The sequence below is a fragment of the Euprymna scolopes genome, chromosome 11 (assembly GCF_053919585.1).
Source record: "Euprymna scolopes isolate OS-2025 chromosome 11, ASM5391958v1, whole genome shotgun sequence".
Classification (NCBI taxonomy): domain Eukaryota; kingdom Metazoa; phylum Mollusca; class Cephalopoda; order Sepiida; family Sepiolidae; genus Euprymna; species Euprymna scolopes.
The window spans coordinates 151,842,638-151,859,610 of record NC_136492.1 but is presented as its reverse complement, the minus strand read 5'-3'; the positions used below and the strand labels follow the sequence as shown (position 1 = coordinate 151,859,610).

Below are 16,973 nucleotides of genomic sequence, written 5' to 3'. Positions count from 1 at the left end.
TTGACCCCTGAGGAACTCCAGCATTTATATTGCAGGCCTCCGATTTTTGTCCATCTACCACTACTCTTATGAGCCTATCGGAGAGAAATTATTTAATCATTGAGAAAACATTTCCAGTTATACCATAGCTGGAAATCTTGTGAAGTAGACCCTTATGCCATACCTTGTCGAAGAGCAATTGCCCTAGAAAGGAAGCCTTTGTCAAGAGATTCACTAATCCTGTGGGATATAACCGTCAGCACATCTGCGGTAGATCTTGCAGAGCGGAAGTCATAGTGTATGTCACTAAGAAGGTTATTCCTGCTGAGGTGGTTGACTATTTCTCTATTTAATATGGATTCCAGCAACTTACTCATAACACACAGGAGACTTATTGGTCTGTACTGAGAGGGAGATGACTTATCATCTGAATTCTTAAATACAAGACATACTGATGAGGTCTTCCAGGTAGTCGGAAAGCACTTCTCCTTAAGGCAGCTCTTAAATAGTTTCGTAAGTATGGGAGCAAGTTCTGGTTGAAGCTTTTTTAACACTATAATTGGGATGCCATCAGGGCCAGTTGCTTTACTGGAATCTAGGTTCTTGATTAGCTTGGCGATGCCTGAATGCCCTTTATGTAAAAATTCAAAACTTTAGACCCAAAATTAGGTGAATAGCTTACTAGAGACCGCAAAGGTAAAATCTTTTGAATTTGACACCTTGGTAACCAAATATTCGAGCAAAAACCGATTAAAAAGCTTGCCAGATGTCTGAATACATTTCATGTAAAAGTTCAAATGTTTAGACCGAAAATTAGCTGAGTAATTTAGTAGAGACTGCAGAGGTGAATTTTCTTTTGACTTCGACCCCGATTTTGACGTCTTAACAATTAATTTTTTGAGCTCATATCAAATTAAATAGTTTGATCTATGTCCAAGTAATCTACATCTAAAATTTCAATTATTTAGCCCCAAAATTGACGGAGGTGTTTGGTAGCGTTTTCAAAGGTCAAATCATTAAGCTTTGACCCCTTGACAACCAAATTTCTGGCCGAAAACCGATTAAAAATATTTTTCCATATCTCAGTACACCTTATGTCAAATCTCGAGTCTGTAGACTGCAAATTAACAGAGTAGTTTGGTAGGGAAATGTACACACACACCGACAGACACACGCAAGCAATGCCACTTTTATAGATATATAGATATACATTATAAAAGAATATTCACTTATATATGAAATGCACTTTATTTGTTTATGTGGAGGATAATTTCTTATGGACTTCGAAACTACTGAGTTGAATTGTTTTAATTACACAAAATATACTTTATGTATTTGGCAATTTTCTTGGATGGACTTTGTATCAGAATGACTCCAATAAGTATCGAAAATCGAAAAAAATCCGATAAAAGAAAGAGCAGTCCGATTTGGACTAAAGTTAACAACTGTATAAAGCCTAACACCATAAGTGCATTTGAGAAGTTTTATTCCCGGACAAGCAGAAAAACGTGGTTTATACTGTCAACAGAAGGGTCTTTGATACGACAGAGGCACGTTCGAAATGAATTTTTTGTTTAGAACACAATTGAACCAAGATGTTTGATTTTTTTTTTCATTTTAAATTTTGATTCAAACCATGATATAAAACTATTTTTGTTAAAATGAACAGCAGGTTTTCTACAAGGCAATGTAGACGACAATGGAAGCAAGGTAGCATGTGAAGCTTCCCCTCAGTGCACTGCAGTAGGCCCCCAACTTGAGTAGGCAGTCAATCGATTTGATTGACAAATTTGCGATTTTACCGATTTCAATGATAAATAATGGAGTGGAACATTCGTTCATCTTTATGCTATCCTGGCAATGTTGGGTCTTCATGCTAGTACATTATAATAGTACTATATAATATTTTTTAGTCAGCACCCTCCTATATTACACGGGCACTGCTGTGAAACGGGTCCTGCTAATACAGATACAGATACAAACACACACACATATATATATATATATAATATAATATATTGCCTTTTTGATGATATTTTTTCTCTGCAGGGAATGAACAACCAAAAGTTAGATGTATTTCATATTGGTGAAGATATCGAAGAAAGTGCTGCAGAAAATGGAAAAATCAATGATAAAGTGACAAAACCAGATGAAAAGTTAACAGAAAAGGAAATGTATGTACCGGCATATAATATACTTTTTTAACCAGATATATTCTAGCATATAAAAATCTGTTCAGCTAGACTTAAGTGTACAATCTAAAATGTCATATAATTTTAAACATAATTGTTCGTTTTTATTCGTAACTAGTATACCTATGCCCTAGTATTGCCACAGGAATAGGATTACGTGACGGATTACGTGTAAAATAGAATTAATAATAGGTACTATTACAGAATAGTGATGTATACAATATTAATACAAAGATCAACAATAACAAAAATTCGACACGACTACCCTTACTGCTAACAGTAATAATATTATTGGTAGTAGTAAGAATAAAAAATAACGTTAATGATAATAGTAATATTAAGAAACATATAATACAAATCATATTGATACAAATGATAACAATACCCATAATGCAACAATATAACTAACCATAGTGATAAATACAATAATAAAATACTGACTAAGAAAATAAATAAAATAGAAAGGATTATGTTAATAAATTAACAACAACAATTATATTAATAATGTAAGAAAAAATACTAGCAGCTCCAGTGAATTCCTACGGAATAAGAAATATGTTTTGATAAAGCTGATATGTTTTCTTAATAGTGTAAAGTTAGTTTTCGGGGACAGAAAAGCTATTAACATATATGAGTTTATAACCATTTTCATAAAAATAATGTTTATTGTTTGTAAATATAAAACTGACCCAAGTAAATAAGTACTTATAAATAATCAGGAATTACAAATGGTAAGATAACATCGTAAGAGACAATCTTTGCTCTTTTAGTCCAGCACCTTTTTGAGACTTCTTTTTTCATGTTTCTTTCAGATGTCCCCTTTTTTCTGTAACGTTTCCCCAACTTCTATCTTCGATAAATAATCCCTACACGTTAAAATTACTACAAGTTCTTTATCCGCCCATTACAACAATAATCATGTATTATTTTAATTATACTAGAAAACGAAATTACATTAAATTTAGATCACTTTATTTTCTTCTCCAGATTTGCTAGATTTGCTTATCTAAAACCGAATCTCGCGGTTTTGGTTTTTGAAGCAGATTAATATTTGAGAAATGTATTTGATCCTTTTAAAAGCGTAACGTAGGACTTAAAAGAAAGGAACACGCAGAATATTATATAGAAGATAATAATTTTAACAATATTATTAATAATATTAAAAGTAGTTAGCATAATAAAACAGGAAAGAATATTACTAATAAAATACTACTACTACTACTACTGTTATTAATAATAATAATAAGAAGAATAAATCAAACTAATAATAAAACAAAAAATGAAGAATGTAGAACATCAAATAGTACTATTCGTAAATATATTAGCAATAATAATAATAATAATAATAATAATAATAATAATAATAATAATAAAATCATCACCAACAAGTAAAAAATTAACAACAATAATAACTATAATAACAGCAACATCGATAATAATTCTGATTTCGTTTATGGACGTCTCTCTGGAAAGTGATGGGATTCATTTCAGAGGATTTCCCTTAATCTCAGCTTCAAACCAGGAGCTTCAAAGATCAGGGGGTTTCCTAAGGATGTTGCTGGTACCTACAATTGCAGAGGTCTGAAGGCCACCTAAAGCATCGGGGATTTGTAGGTTTTTCAATTGTCCTTCCGGACGACTTGATACTACACCCTCCAACACTCCCAAATACTTATATCCTTTATCTTATATTTCTTTGATGATTTCTCCATTTGGCAGCACTATTCCATTCGAATGAACCTTTACTCCCCTTTTCATCACCAGCACCGCACATTTACTAATCCCAAACTCCATCCCAATGTCTTCTGAGTATGTCCCCACAAGTTCTACCAGTCTCTCCATATCCTTTTCATTTCTACCGAATATTTTTGTAAAATATTTTTGACTCCTAATGGGGGTACGAGACGAATAAATTCGCCAATCATTTTATAACCACCGGCTGTGCTAAACAACCAATGAAAACCTTCCAAAGTTAGTATAAAAATTGTCGAATTTTGTATTCAATCAGTTCGCCGCTAAACACGTCACGGACCGCATTTGATTCTTGGCCGCCATCTTGGTTACTACCAATTACAGTCAGGATCTGATCTGAACTACGCCGCCGTCTTTGTTCAACATAATTTCGCAACACTAAACAGGTTATGGACCCAGTCGTCGTCTTTTCTTTGACGGATCAAAATCTAAGTTCGAATTGTGGCAGGTAAAATTTCTGGGATATCTGAGGATTCGAAAACTACATAAAGTGATACAATCTCCAACAGAGATTTCTCGAAAAGAACGCGACTGTTTTTCCAAAACTGATTCAATGCTTAAACGATAGAAGTCTGTCTCTGATTATAAGAGATGCATTCGATGACGGACGGAAAGCATTGAATATATTAAGAGAACATTATTTATCAAAAGGGAAATCGAAAATTATATCACTATATACAGAACTAACGTCTCTGAAACGTAACGAGGATGAAACAATTACCGACTACGTTATAAAGGCAGAAACAACCGCCGATGCCTTAAAACTCTCAGGTGAAATAATAAGCGATAGCTTGTTGATATCAATGACCCTCAAGGGACTTCCAGCCGATTTTAAACCATTTACAACTGTTATAACGCAAAAAAAAAACAAATCCATAAATTTCAGCGAATTTAAAGTGGCAAAGAGACTAATCGTATGCTAGTGGACAATAATAACTCCAGCAATATTATGAAGTTCAAAAATGCTTCTCGAAAACAGACACCACCAAATTACGCACACCACCGCAACGTGTTCCCCAAAAGTAATTTTCCAAAGAAAAAGAATAAAATTATCTGCTATAATTGTGAACGACCCACCCACAGAAGTTTCCAATGTCGATATAAACGCTCTAAAATGGACTCAGTAAAAAACGTTGAGAACTTTGAAGAAGAACATACGTTTCTATTCACATGTAACTTTGACAATACCACAAACGGTAAACATCTTCTTGTAGACTGTGGTGCTACAGCACATGTCATCCCCAAATAATCTGATTTGATTAATTTTGATTCAAACTTTAATCCAAAAAATTATTTTGTCGAACTTGCCGACGGTAGTCAAATAAATGATATAGTCTTGAAAAGAGGCGATGCTAAAATATCCCTAAAAAATAATAAAGGCTAAATCTGTAACTGTATTCTAAAATTAATGCTCTGTTCATATCTACATTTAAGCAAGACATATTTTCCGTGCAGGCTGCAATTTAACAAGGCACGAATACAAAGTTTGGGCAAAACAAGTCAAAATTGATATATCTCAATGAAACTGTATTTGACATTAAAGAAAATGGCCGGCTATATTATTTAAAAAGTATGGTTCCCTCCAAAACTGCCTTCCACGACGTAGAAAGCGGGCACAAAATTCTAGGACACTGCAATACAGCTGATATTAAAAAATTACCAAATGTAGTCGAAGACATGAAAATAATACCTTCAGACGATCTCCCAAATTGTGAGGCGTGTGCACAGGGGAAAATGACAAAATATATAAGCCGAACGCCAGATAAAAAAGCTACGAAAATTTTCTCACTTGTGCACTGTGACTTAGCAGGTCCGATCAGCCCGATCAGCCCGAGGGGGAGAAATAATCTAAGATACGTTTTGAACTTTATTGGTGATTTTTTCGGTTTAATTCGTGTTTATTTTCTAAAAAAAAAATCCGACACTATCCTCGCCACTAAGAAATATTTAGCTAATATTGCCCCGTACGGCTCAGTAAAATGTATTCGCTCAGACAATGGGACTGAATTTAGTAGTAAAGACTTTGAACTTCTATTAAGTAACCACGGTATTTAACAGAGAAATCTGCGCCGTATTCCCCCTTCCAAAATAGCACCGCTGAAAGGGCATGGCGAACCCTTTTTTAGATGACAAGATGCCTATTTATCGAATCGAAATTAACGCATAGTTTATGGACGTACGCTTTAATGGTAGCAGCATATATCAGAAATAGATCGTTCAATAAAAGATTAGGCAAAACGCCGTATGAAGGGTTTTGCGGTGTAAAATCTAAAATGAACAGAATGCATCTATTTGGTTCTGATTAAGGTATTTCTGTATGTTACAATAAAAACAGTCCAGCATATATAATCTACTTTCCAACCCAAAATGCCATAAAAAGGGTTAGATGTGTAAAATTGGTGATACATTAAATTTTAAAAATTGCGATCCAGTGGATGAAAAACGTGAAATATTACCTAGCATCTTAATCGATCTCAATGAAAATATTAATAACGACAACAATTACAGTCGAACTTCAGACGAAAATATTAACCAGACACGTCGATTCCCAACAAAGGAGCGAAAAATGCCAGACTTCTTACAAATTGAAAAGATACAAGATTACGCAGTGGATTACTGTTACTCGTTGAACAGCGCACCGGAAAGTTATAATGAGGCGATTAATTCAGAAAATCACCAAGAATGGGAACAAGCTACGATATCCGAATTGAAAGCTTTATTTGAAAATAACACATACGAAATAGTGGCAAAACCAACAGATAAAAATATAATTTCTTCAAATCATCCATAAACAGTAGATGGTTGAGGCGTGTGCCACCAGATCCAAAGTTATACCCCAGTTTTTCTTTCTTCAAGAGGATTATCATTACAAAAAGAAGTGGCGATAACGAATCTCCTTTTAATATTCCACGTTTAATGCCAACCTGACCCATCTCCTCTCTGTTTGCTGTCAGCACCGTTTCCCATTGAGCCATACTTGTCTCCAAAAGCCCTACCACATTCTCAACAACCTTCATTATCATTAGTGTTTCACGTATCCATGAATTAGGAACCATGTCATAAGCCTTTCTGTAATCGATCATTCTACGCTCAGATTCCTCTTCTTCTTTGCATCTTGCATTAATGCTTTATCAAATAGTAGTTGCACTTTGAACCTCTCGAGCCTTTCCGGCACCCTTCTGTTCGTCAGGAAAAACACCATTACTCTCAAGGTGTTCATAAATTTTCTCCGCGAATGTTCGATAATTATTGGCATCTGTTCCCTTTGCAGGATCTTTCTTAATCAGTATTGTTCTTCCCTTCACAAGCCAATCATCTCCCAACTCTACAACCCTTTGCAGGGTAGCAGCTATAGGTGGATAAAGGCACGGAAACTGTTTAAACTAGAAGCCTATCACTCCACCTGGACCAGATGCCTTCCAATTTGTCATCCTTCGTATGCCAGCCTTAACGTCATCGATGGTTATCTCAACGTTCTTCATCTGCTGTATTTCTGATAGCCTTTCTCAGACCTCTCCCAACCAGCTAGCCTTCTTATTATATCGCCCTTCGACTGACCAAATCCCACCTCAGAACTTCCTGGCATCTTTTGCATTTGGAGTGTTGTCATTTCCCGCCTGTTTACTACCATTTAATTCTTTATACAGCTGAGACTGATTGTTTCGTAAAAGCAACACTTTTTCCAACAAAGTTCCGAATTTTCATACCACCAGTGTGGATCTCCTCTTTCAACATTGTTAGAACGCTCATGACTCCCTTTTCCAGCAATCTATACATCCTTTCAAACTCGTCCTTAGCTTTCTGCCCTAGTTTAACTCTTTTTCTTATTTCTTAGATTCTACCAATGTCTTTCCGCCACCGTTTAATACTTTCTTCAAGCCGCTACTGCCAGTGTGGCCTTTTATCTGTCATTTCTCTCTTTTTCTTCTGTATTAAGCCAAGACGATTCGCAATAACGTATGACGCTGCATACAGAAGCCTGTTAAGTTCCGTAAACGATGTGTTCATTCTTATGATGTTGTGAATTACTCCTTGAACTATTTTTACCTCGCTTTTAACCTTCCGCCTATCACTACTCTTCATACTTGGAATCTCTATGATAATAATAATAATAATAATAATAATAATAATAATAATAATAATAATTTATGTCTAAGCCCAGTAGACCTGTGTTACTGATGGGGGTGCACCAGGCGAATAACTGGCTCGTTGAACCCAGTAGCTCTGGTTAAGTGGTGCTTGATTATCTGGTAAGACCAACAATCTAGGAGAAGATAAACTCACATTTCAGATGGTGTATCGACAAACCAAATCACTGGTAGTTGCGTAACCTTAAATTCACTAAACTTCTCATGAATTAAATGGCAAACCAAGGTAATGAGAGTAGTACTCAAAGTGAAGGGCCCACGCCCGGCAGGTGTACCTTGAAACAGCAGGGAACACCCAGCCGTCATCCTGCAACTACTAGAATGAAGTGGGGGTAAAGTGGTTAACATAGTAATTATGGAATGCTTCTTCAGAAGAAACCCTTATGATGAAAACGGAAAAACTATGAAGGGGTACAGAAAACGTATGTTTAGAAAAAAGAGATAACGAGGATCGTTTTAATCAACAGAACAGCGCCTGTGCTTTCAGGCAAGACTAATACGGAAGAATGGATGGATATCAGAACTGAAATTAGAAGCTATAAAATGACAGGTGAACGCAGAAGTAATTGGGAATGACAAGGCAAATGATGGAGATGTGCGGACTGATGAGTAAAAGACAGAGAATGTAGTGGAAGATGTGTATGAAGTGACAGGAAATGGATAGGAAAGAAAAAACGAAGTAATCCCTATATATAATAAAAGAGGCACAGAAATTCCCTTCTGGACTAAAATACCCTAGGTTTGCAAGAACAGATGTCACATACAAATTTATTATGTCTAAATTATTATCAGCCGTCTTCTCTAACTTTTGACCGCCGTTATAGACACATTTATTCGTTATATTAAAAACCTATATTGCATTCTAGAAATGGCATCATGACAATTGCCATCATCTACAGAGGAAGTAGTTCTAATTTTTCCCTCTCTTTCTACAGTTCTCTTCCTGCCATCAGTCTACATCTGGAAAATATATACACATTGTTACTATGCCCTTCAGTCACCTTTCTTTACTGGATTATAAACTCCTATACTAAGCATTAACTTTATATTTCCCTTACACAAAATAATGATTTCTCCCTTACACATTTACACCCCTTCTTATTGGTTGCTATCTCTCAACCCTCTTATTCGAGAATAGATACCTTATTGAATAAACGAACACTTTAACTTAAAAAAAACATTACCGATAAACAGCCGGTTTCTTTTCTGTTTTGTTTTCCTTTTCTCTACTATATTAATTAACTTCTAGTGTATCTTACTTTATTTATGTATGTTGATGTATCCGTGTGCATACGTTTAGGAAATGTGTTGTTCGCCCGTTAGTATCGCAAACCTCAAATATCGTGATTATGTCTTTGTTTTTATTTTGCATAAAAAAATAAGTTTAAATGACAACTGTAGGATAAAATTTCGCTTTACCTACGACAAATAAATCACCACTTATCAAGGCCCAGAGGCAACCCGAGGTTAAGGGTTAAAAAGTGTACAGTAATCAAAGGTGTAATATCATAGTAATTGTTAGAAGTGTAAATTTGGTAAATTGGATTGCTTAAGTGAAACAGCTCATCAAGAACTTGTCTACATTAGATTGTAAGACGACCATATTGTAGTCAGGTGGAAAGCAAGCAAATGGAACAGAGTTCCACAGGTGTGCAGTTCTAAGAAAGAAGCTCCGTTCATGGAATCCACATTTAGGTCTAGGCACAGATAAAGAGTGAGTGAAAGTGTAACACCTTCTCTTATGAAGTTACGTAAGGACCCCTTATCTTTGAAAACTTAGCTCGTGTCATCTGGTACTTCTAGAGGCCGTCACATTGAATCTAGTATACTGAAAACGAATAACAAAACTCACGCAGGCAAGAAGGACAACAGACGCTTGAATCTATACTACTTCACAAAATATATTAAAGATTTTTTTACAAATATATAGTTCAGTTCTTAGTAAGTTTTTAAAAGTGTAAAATCTCTCGTCTCTTCGGAGATAGCCTCAGACGGGTCGGAGGAGGGGTGTGGCGGTCACGTCTCAGAGAGCGGTATTGTTACTTCGAGTTTCGCACACACTCTCTGGCTGGAAACTGGAGACTCTCTCGAAACTGACTAATTTGGCGCTAGCATTAAATAGGGATGTGAGTGTTTGGGGTGGAAAGTTTCCTCAGCCAATCAAATCACGCCACGCACTTACGGAAAAACTCAGATTGTGGGTGTGCAATCCAGCCATGTCGCTAGCTTGCAATCTGAGATTCAAAGTCAACATCTAATTCTCATGACCACAGGCGTCACCGGCTGTCAGTCAAAACTCCCGGCACTGAGTTCGTCGGGCAAGACGATGTCAATGTTATTGTTCCAAGATTTCCTATCGTCATTTTCGAATAACAATATATCTCTGGTTTTCAAATAATAAAGCAAATATATCTATTTTGACAATGAAATAAAATATATCTCTACCTTAGGTCTTTGGGATATCCGCCATTGCCCGGGAGCTATTAAAGCTATCTTAGCATAGTTATGTGGTCCCCAATGAGGGGCAAACGCTCCGTCAGGTCGATCGCGTCACAAAAGTATTGACTGTGTTTTCAACTAGACGAGTGTTTCTTGTGAATGTTTGGCTAGATGGGAACCATAGATTGGAGCTCAAACGAGCACTTGCTATGAAAATAACGATAAAGCAGAGATAGGCTCTGTGAGAAAGCGGTTGTAGGGAAAAGAAAAAGGCATCCCCCACTAGGCTACGAAGTCTATTTTAAACTCTGTCAAGTCAGGATAAGCTGCTTTTAGGGGCTCCTGCCCAGATGTGGCAACAATAATCCATCATAGAAGGTACCTAGCTCTTATATAGGTAGAGAATAGCATTAGTAGTGAAATATCTACTGGATCGATAGAAGAATTCCACCATTTTACCAGCGACCTTAACAACAGATTTAATGTACGTTTTCCATTTCAGATCAAGAGAAACTTGTAAAAACATTGAGCCTCCCCAAGATGAGAGCTATTTCAATGGGTATATAGGGATCAGAACGTTGATGATGTAAAGATAGAAGCTTGGTTTTAGATATATTAAAAGTAACCATCTACCTTTTCCCCCATTGTACCACATGCTCAAGAACAGAGGAGAGAGGGCCAGAGAGAACTTGTTCGTTTACAACCTTTGATGTGTTACCATAGATGGTAGTGTCATCAGCATAAATCTCTATGAATGATCGAGGGATGTTATTTGGAAGATTATTGATGTAGAATAAACCTAAGGGACTCCAGCATTATTACTATGAGTTCTGATTTCTGTCCATCAACCACTACTCTTATGGACCTTTCAGAGAGAAATGATATAATAATAGAAAAGACATTTCCAGGTATACCATAACTGGAGATTTTGTGAAGTAGACCTTCATACCATACCCATCAAAGGCCTTTGATATGTCAAGAGCAATTGCCGTAGAAAGGAAGCATCTGCTTAGATAGACTAATCCTATGAGATATGACCGTAAGCATCTCTGCTGTAGATCGAGCAAAACGGAAACCACATTGCATATAGCTAAAAAGTTATTTTTTACTGTTTTATTTTTCTTAGCCAATGCACACGTTATAACTAAAATGGGATCTTAAAGGTCAACACGGATATCTCGCTTGATGAAAACATAAGTTTGTTCTACATTGTGACATAAACAATTTGTCTATATTATAAAGGCTTCAACAACTTATTATAGGGAAAATTTAATAACGTTATTATTGAAGATATAATCATGTGATTATTAAATGTTAGGATGGAAGCACAGATTACGTAAAAAACACACTCCTCTAACATGTTCAAAATGGCTTTCAAAATAATAAATTTATTATTTCGGCATGGTAACAAAAAAAAATACGTAAGTACCCAACATTTACATTTACAAAATGAGGTGTCTAATCCGAAAACCGTTCTTAACAGGGGTAGGTTGGGGTGTCCATTCCGAAAGTCATTCTTACTTTAAGCGATCGGGAGGTCCATTTCTTCCGTTTCTTGTTCCTCACTTTTTCGCTCACCCTAACCCTAACCCTAAACCCGCACGACACAATTTTCTTGAGGTGCATTTTTCTATTAAAAGATTGTAGTCGCCGAAGTTGCATTTTGCTCATTGCATGCATAGACGGGTGAAGTAGTCATGAGTTGACTCTTCATTTTCTTGACTAAGTATCCGGAATTTATGACGCTCAAAGACCTTATTTGTTGTCGGTATAAAATATTTGTCTAGGGCTGTCTTTGTTGTTTTGTATGTAGGCTGTACTTGGCCTGGTGATATCTCCGGTGATAAGGTTTGGATGATGTCTTTTAGTTTCTTTCCTCCATAAAATCGCAAGAGTGATAGTTGTTGCTTATCGTCTGTTATTTCGAACGCTGTAAATGTGTCTTCGATGTGTTCACTCCACTCTTTTTATGCTTGCTCCTGGTTTGAGTCTTCCAAGTCCAGGGGTTTTATTGTTGTCATGGAGAGTCCCATTTTCTGAAATAATTATTCTTTCGTCGTTTTCAACTTTTACATTTTCAGTTGACTTTGAACAATTTTTTTTTAATAATTCGTTAATGTTGCCTTCGAGTATTTTTCCTCGTTCGTTGTTTGTAGTTAAGTAACTCGTTGCTGTTGACCTCGAGTACTTTTTCCTTTTTTTCTGTTCGTATTCGTTGTTTGTAGTTTAGTAACTAGTTGCTGTTGACTTCAAATACTTTTTTCCCGTTCGTTGTTTGTAATTAAGTAACTCGTTGCTGTTGACTTCGAGTATGATTTTCCATTCGTTGTTTGTAATTAAGTAACTGAATGCTGTTGACTTCGAGTACTTTTTTCCCGTTCGTTGTTTGTAATTAAGTAACTGGTTGCTGTTGACTTCGAGTACTTTTTTCTGTTCGTTGTTTGTAATTAAGTAACTCGTTTCTGTTAACTTCGAGTACTTTTCCTTTTTTTCCTGTTTGTATTCGTTGTCTGTAGTTTAGTAACTCAGCTTCTATTTGCTGAAGAGTCCCAAACTTCTCTCAGTGAGTTATATTCATACTCCTTCTCGTGACGTCATATCCGACGTCACAATCAAAGAGTCATCCAATCTCAAAAGCAAAATAGCTCTCAAGTCCATGCAGTTGTGACGAATAATATTAGCCTATAGACTATTTTTCCAAAAATAAAGTATGCAATGAGTGTGTCTGAAAATTCCACAAGTCAGCACATTGCAGAAAGGACATGACAAATAAGAGTCACACGAGCTAGATTTGACATTTTATCGGAGAACTGTTCGGAAATATCTAACTGTTAACATCTTCGACAAAATAGTGGATTCATAGCTAGATTCGGTTACGATTTGTCAATCATCAACATAGAAACATGGAAAAGGTTGAAGAAACTCTAATGTTACGATCAGGATTCGGTTCTGAGGTTCAGGAAGGAGTGAGTCACTTGCTCGACAACAGCTCGTTTCTGCCCTCTTCTTTCTAATCGACCACACCTGGCCTCTCACCACCAATGTCACACCGCACAATCTGAACGCCAGCAATACGACATACTTTTCAATAGAAGATTTTCATGACTCTTTTCTTTTCTGTCTTGCTGGGAATTTTTCCCAGCTTTTATATCCTCCTATCAAAAAAACAAAACAAAAAGGAAGAGACAAGAAAAAAATAGCTTCTCCCATCATGACTGCCTTCCCAATATGCATTTCGCATATATAAATGAGGTAGCCATCCTTACCTACTTCTTTCCCAAAGAGCGATGCAGATATGCCCGGTACGTCGTATATTACTTATTTTTTTTGTTTTTGTTTCTAACTATAACCTAGCCTTTAACGATACCTTTTTTCCCTTCGCATATACTCCCCCCGATCTTCGAGCTCAATAAGGCACTTCCTAATCCTTCATCCAAGCTGGCCTCCTCCTCTCACTTTGAGGCCTCTGGGGTTGGGCTGCATCGTTAGCTTCTTGGTGAATCTCAACTTCTTCCTCTTCACTGCCATCACTGCACACCAGCAGGGTCACACGATGCAGGTCTAGGTTGGTTGGTTGGTTGTTTTTGTTTTACGGCATATCAACCCTTTTTGGGTTATTTAATGCCGAATCCAAAGATTTTGAAGAAAATTTTTTTAATAGAATATATTTGTTGTTTTCAAGTCGGTTTCTATTTAACCCATAGTTGGAACCCTAACAGGTACTACATCACTTCGGGTCAGAGTGGACCTGGGAGCAATGGTAATTAAAGGGTGGCTCCACACTCCCCAAAGCCCACAAGCTGGGGCCTCACCACTGGATATAGTTTAAGGTCATATCCAGGACCCCCATTGCAGGGGGGCAGTCGGTGTATTCTAATGCCCCACTGACAGGGCCAGCAGGTCTAGGATATACCAAGGAACGCCATTCACCATCATGTTGTTCTTCGACTGCATTCCCGTTACGACCCCCCCTCCCCCAGCGAGTGGTACATTTTGCATTGGGGGGCTTCACCCACACCTCCTCGCCCACTTTAATTCTTCACCCTCAATTCCTACCGTTTTGTTGCACGGATGCCACCACATGTGCGAAGATGGCTCTATGAGGCACAGTTGTCTCATCTTTTCTGGTTTTCAGTGAGATGTTGTACCAAAACACCGCCTGCATGTGTGAAATGTTGCTTTTTTTCCGCAGCAGCCTTTATGGTGCGATGATTCCTCTCCACTATCCCATTGCCACTTGGCCGATACACTTCCCTAAAATATTGCCTTACTCCCCACTTGTCACCCACCTCTTTAAAGGCTTCTGATCATAAAGCGGGGCCATTGTCCATTAACAGTTCCTCAACCGGTCATCTCTCCAAAAATATTTCTTCGATGACCCCTCTGATTGCCCATGCAGCTTCTGTCCTGATCTCTCTCCAGATGGCAAACTTCCTCGGTCCACAGTCGACCATCGACAGATACAGCTTATGGTGATAATGAGTCATATCAATGGGCAATCGCTTCCAGTCCTCCTCAATGTGTAACTCTTCTGCTTTGTGTCTGTATGGTCCGGGGTCTATCAATTGGCACATCCTGACAGTGCTCCACTATGTCCCTGACCTCCTCCTCGGTGGTTTTCAGGTAAACCTCTCTTGCCAGGAATAACGTTCTTTCTCGACCAAAGTGGTGCATTTCATGTAATTCTTTAACTTCCTCCCCTGCACAGCATACCGGGGAGAACTCCTTTCCCTCTTGCAGCCAGGCTTTCTTTACCCGTGTCATCGAATCCGCCTTGTTCTTTTCCGATGAGACCAGCACTACAGATATTTTCAACTGGAATTCCGATATCAAATCTGCGAGTGCTCCGAGCCTGCGCTTGATCAGCATTTCTGCAGCACCTCTGGTCCTAACTCTCTTATCGCCAGTCACTGCCGACCTGATCCATGAAACTACCATTGCAGAATTGGATTTGATTTCAATTATTTTCAACCCCCCACTTCAGGGCCAGATTTATTCCTTTGATAGCGACGTCCAGTTCGACTACGTTGATATGAGAATAGTCGTTTTTCTTTCTTAGCCACACCGCATCTTCCACAGTTACACCTGCCATCTTTAATATGATGCCCAATGCTAGGCTGCTGGCATCGCCCCAAATCACCTCTCACAATTATTTCTTGTAGCATGTTCGTGACCCTCCCAGCCATCAGTGCTCGTTTGTCGTTTAATAAAGCTGCACACTATCCTGAACCAGCTGGCGATTAGATGGTGTCCCACCAGTCTCCCGCAGACCGAGAAAAGTTCTCGTTTTTTCAGATCAGTTCCTACCGGTTATTGAATTCCCTCGTCTAAAGACAAGGCTTCCATTGCCATCTCGGCATAGTTTCAACCCCAACGCCTCTCCTCCATCCAGGTACTCTGCCGGTTTTGCAGTCAACCCATACCTCTCAACATGTCCTCTCACTTTCTCTGCTGTTCCCTCTGCTTTCTCCACGAGAATGTCGTCAATGTACGAACTAGTGGCCTTGTCCACTGCACAGTATTTACTCAGCATCCTATTCAGCACGACAGTCATAATTTTGGGGGCTGAGCTCAGCCCAAAGCCTAACCTCATCAGGCAATACGTCTTCCCCTTGTACCGGACCCATTGTTGTTGCCAAAGTTTTTCATCTACATGGATCTGGAGATAAGCCGACTTCAGGTTGACAATCTAAGTGGCCCACTCCATCCTCCTCCATTGCCTCATAACCTCTTTGCATACGTCAATCCCCTTTCTTGTTTTATTTTACTTCAGTCGAAGTTCTCAGAAATCAAGGGGCCCATGACCTGGCGCTAACACTTGAAGTCTATATAAGATACATAGATATTCGAATGTTCCATTAAAGTTCTTTATCTCTCAACCACTGAGTTAGTTTTCAGTGTGGCAGGCTACGCGTCTGTTTAATTCTCTGAAATCCAGTACCGGTCTAATTTAGTTCTTGGTGGGTTGAACAACCGCCAGTAATGGTAGCACTCCTTTTTCTTCCCCTGTCCACGGTTTCAGAATTCCCTCTTCTATCCACCTCTACAATTCTTCCTCGAATCCTTTTCTTATTTCTCCTCGCAGTGTTTTCTTGTAGAAGCTGTTTTTTTTTGTTTTTTTTACACAGTGATCACCACTTATCAAGGCCCGGAAGCAACTCAGGGATAAGAGTTATTGCAAGTACATTACGTTAGCGTGGAGATTTGATGAAGTGTTTACTTAAGGGGGCGGTTCATTAGGAATTTGTTAACGTTGGACTTGAAGACATCCAAGTTGTAGTCCAGTGGGAAGCAGGCAGACGGAACAGAGTTCCAAAGGCGTGCAGTTCTAAGAAAGAAGCTTTGTTCATGGAATCCGCGTTTTGATTTAGGCACAGATATAGAGTGGGGGAAATTTTTCTCAGTGGATTCAGTTAGACGGGTGTTGTTCGTGAAAGATTGGCGAGGGGGGACCAGATATTGG

The 16,973-nt window shown here is 38.0% G+C and overlaps 1 protein-coding gene across 12 annotated transcripts in view; it reads left to right on the top strand.

Moving 5' to 3' along the window:
* The window catches only part of LOC145288114 (apicoplast pyruvate carrier 1-like), a 243,266-nt gene that overhangs the window by 50,474 nt on the left and 175,819 nt on the right, over positions 1-16,973 (top strand). For 11 of the 12 annotated variants that reach the window (XM_080136181.1, XM_080136174.1, XM_080136177.1 and 8 more), the window contains exon 6: positions 2,029-2,153. The exons of the other annotated variant lie outside the window; for it this stretch is intronic. In XM_080136181.1, coding sequence (XP_079992307.1) covers positions 2,029-2,153 — 125 coding nt within the window. The remainder of the gene's footprint in view (positions 1-2,028; positions 2,154-16,973) is intronic. 12 annotated transcript variants of the gene reach the window in all.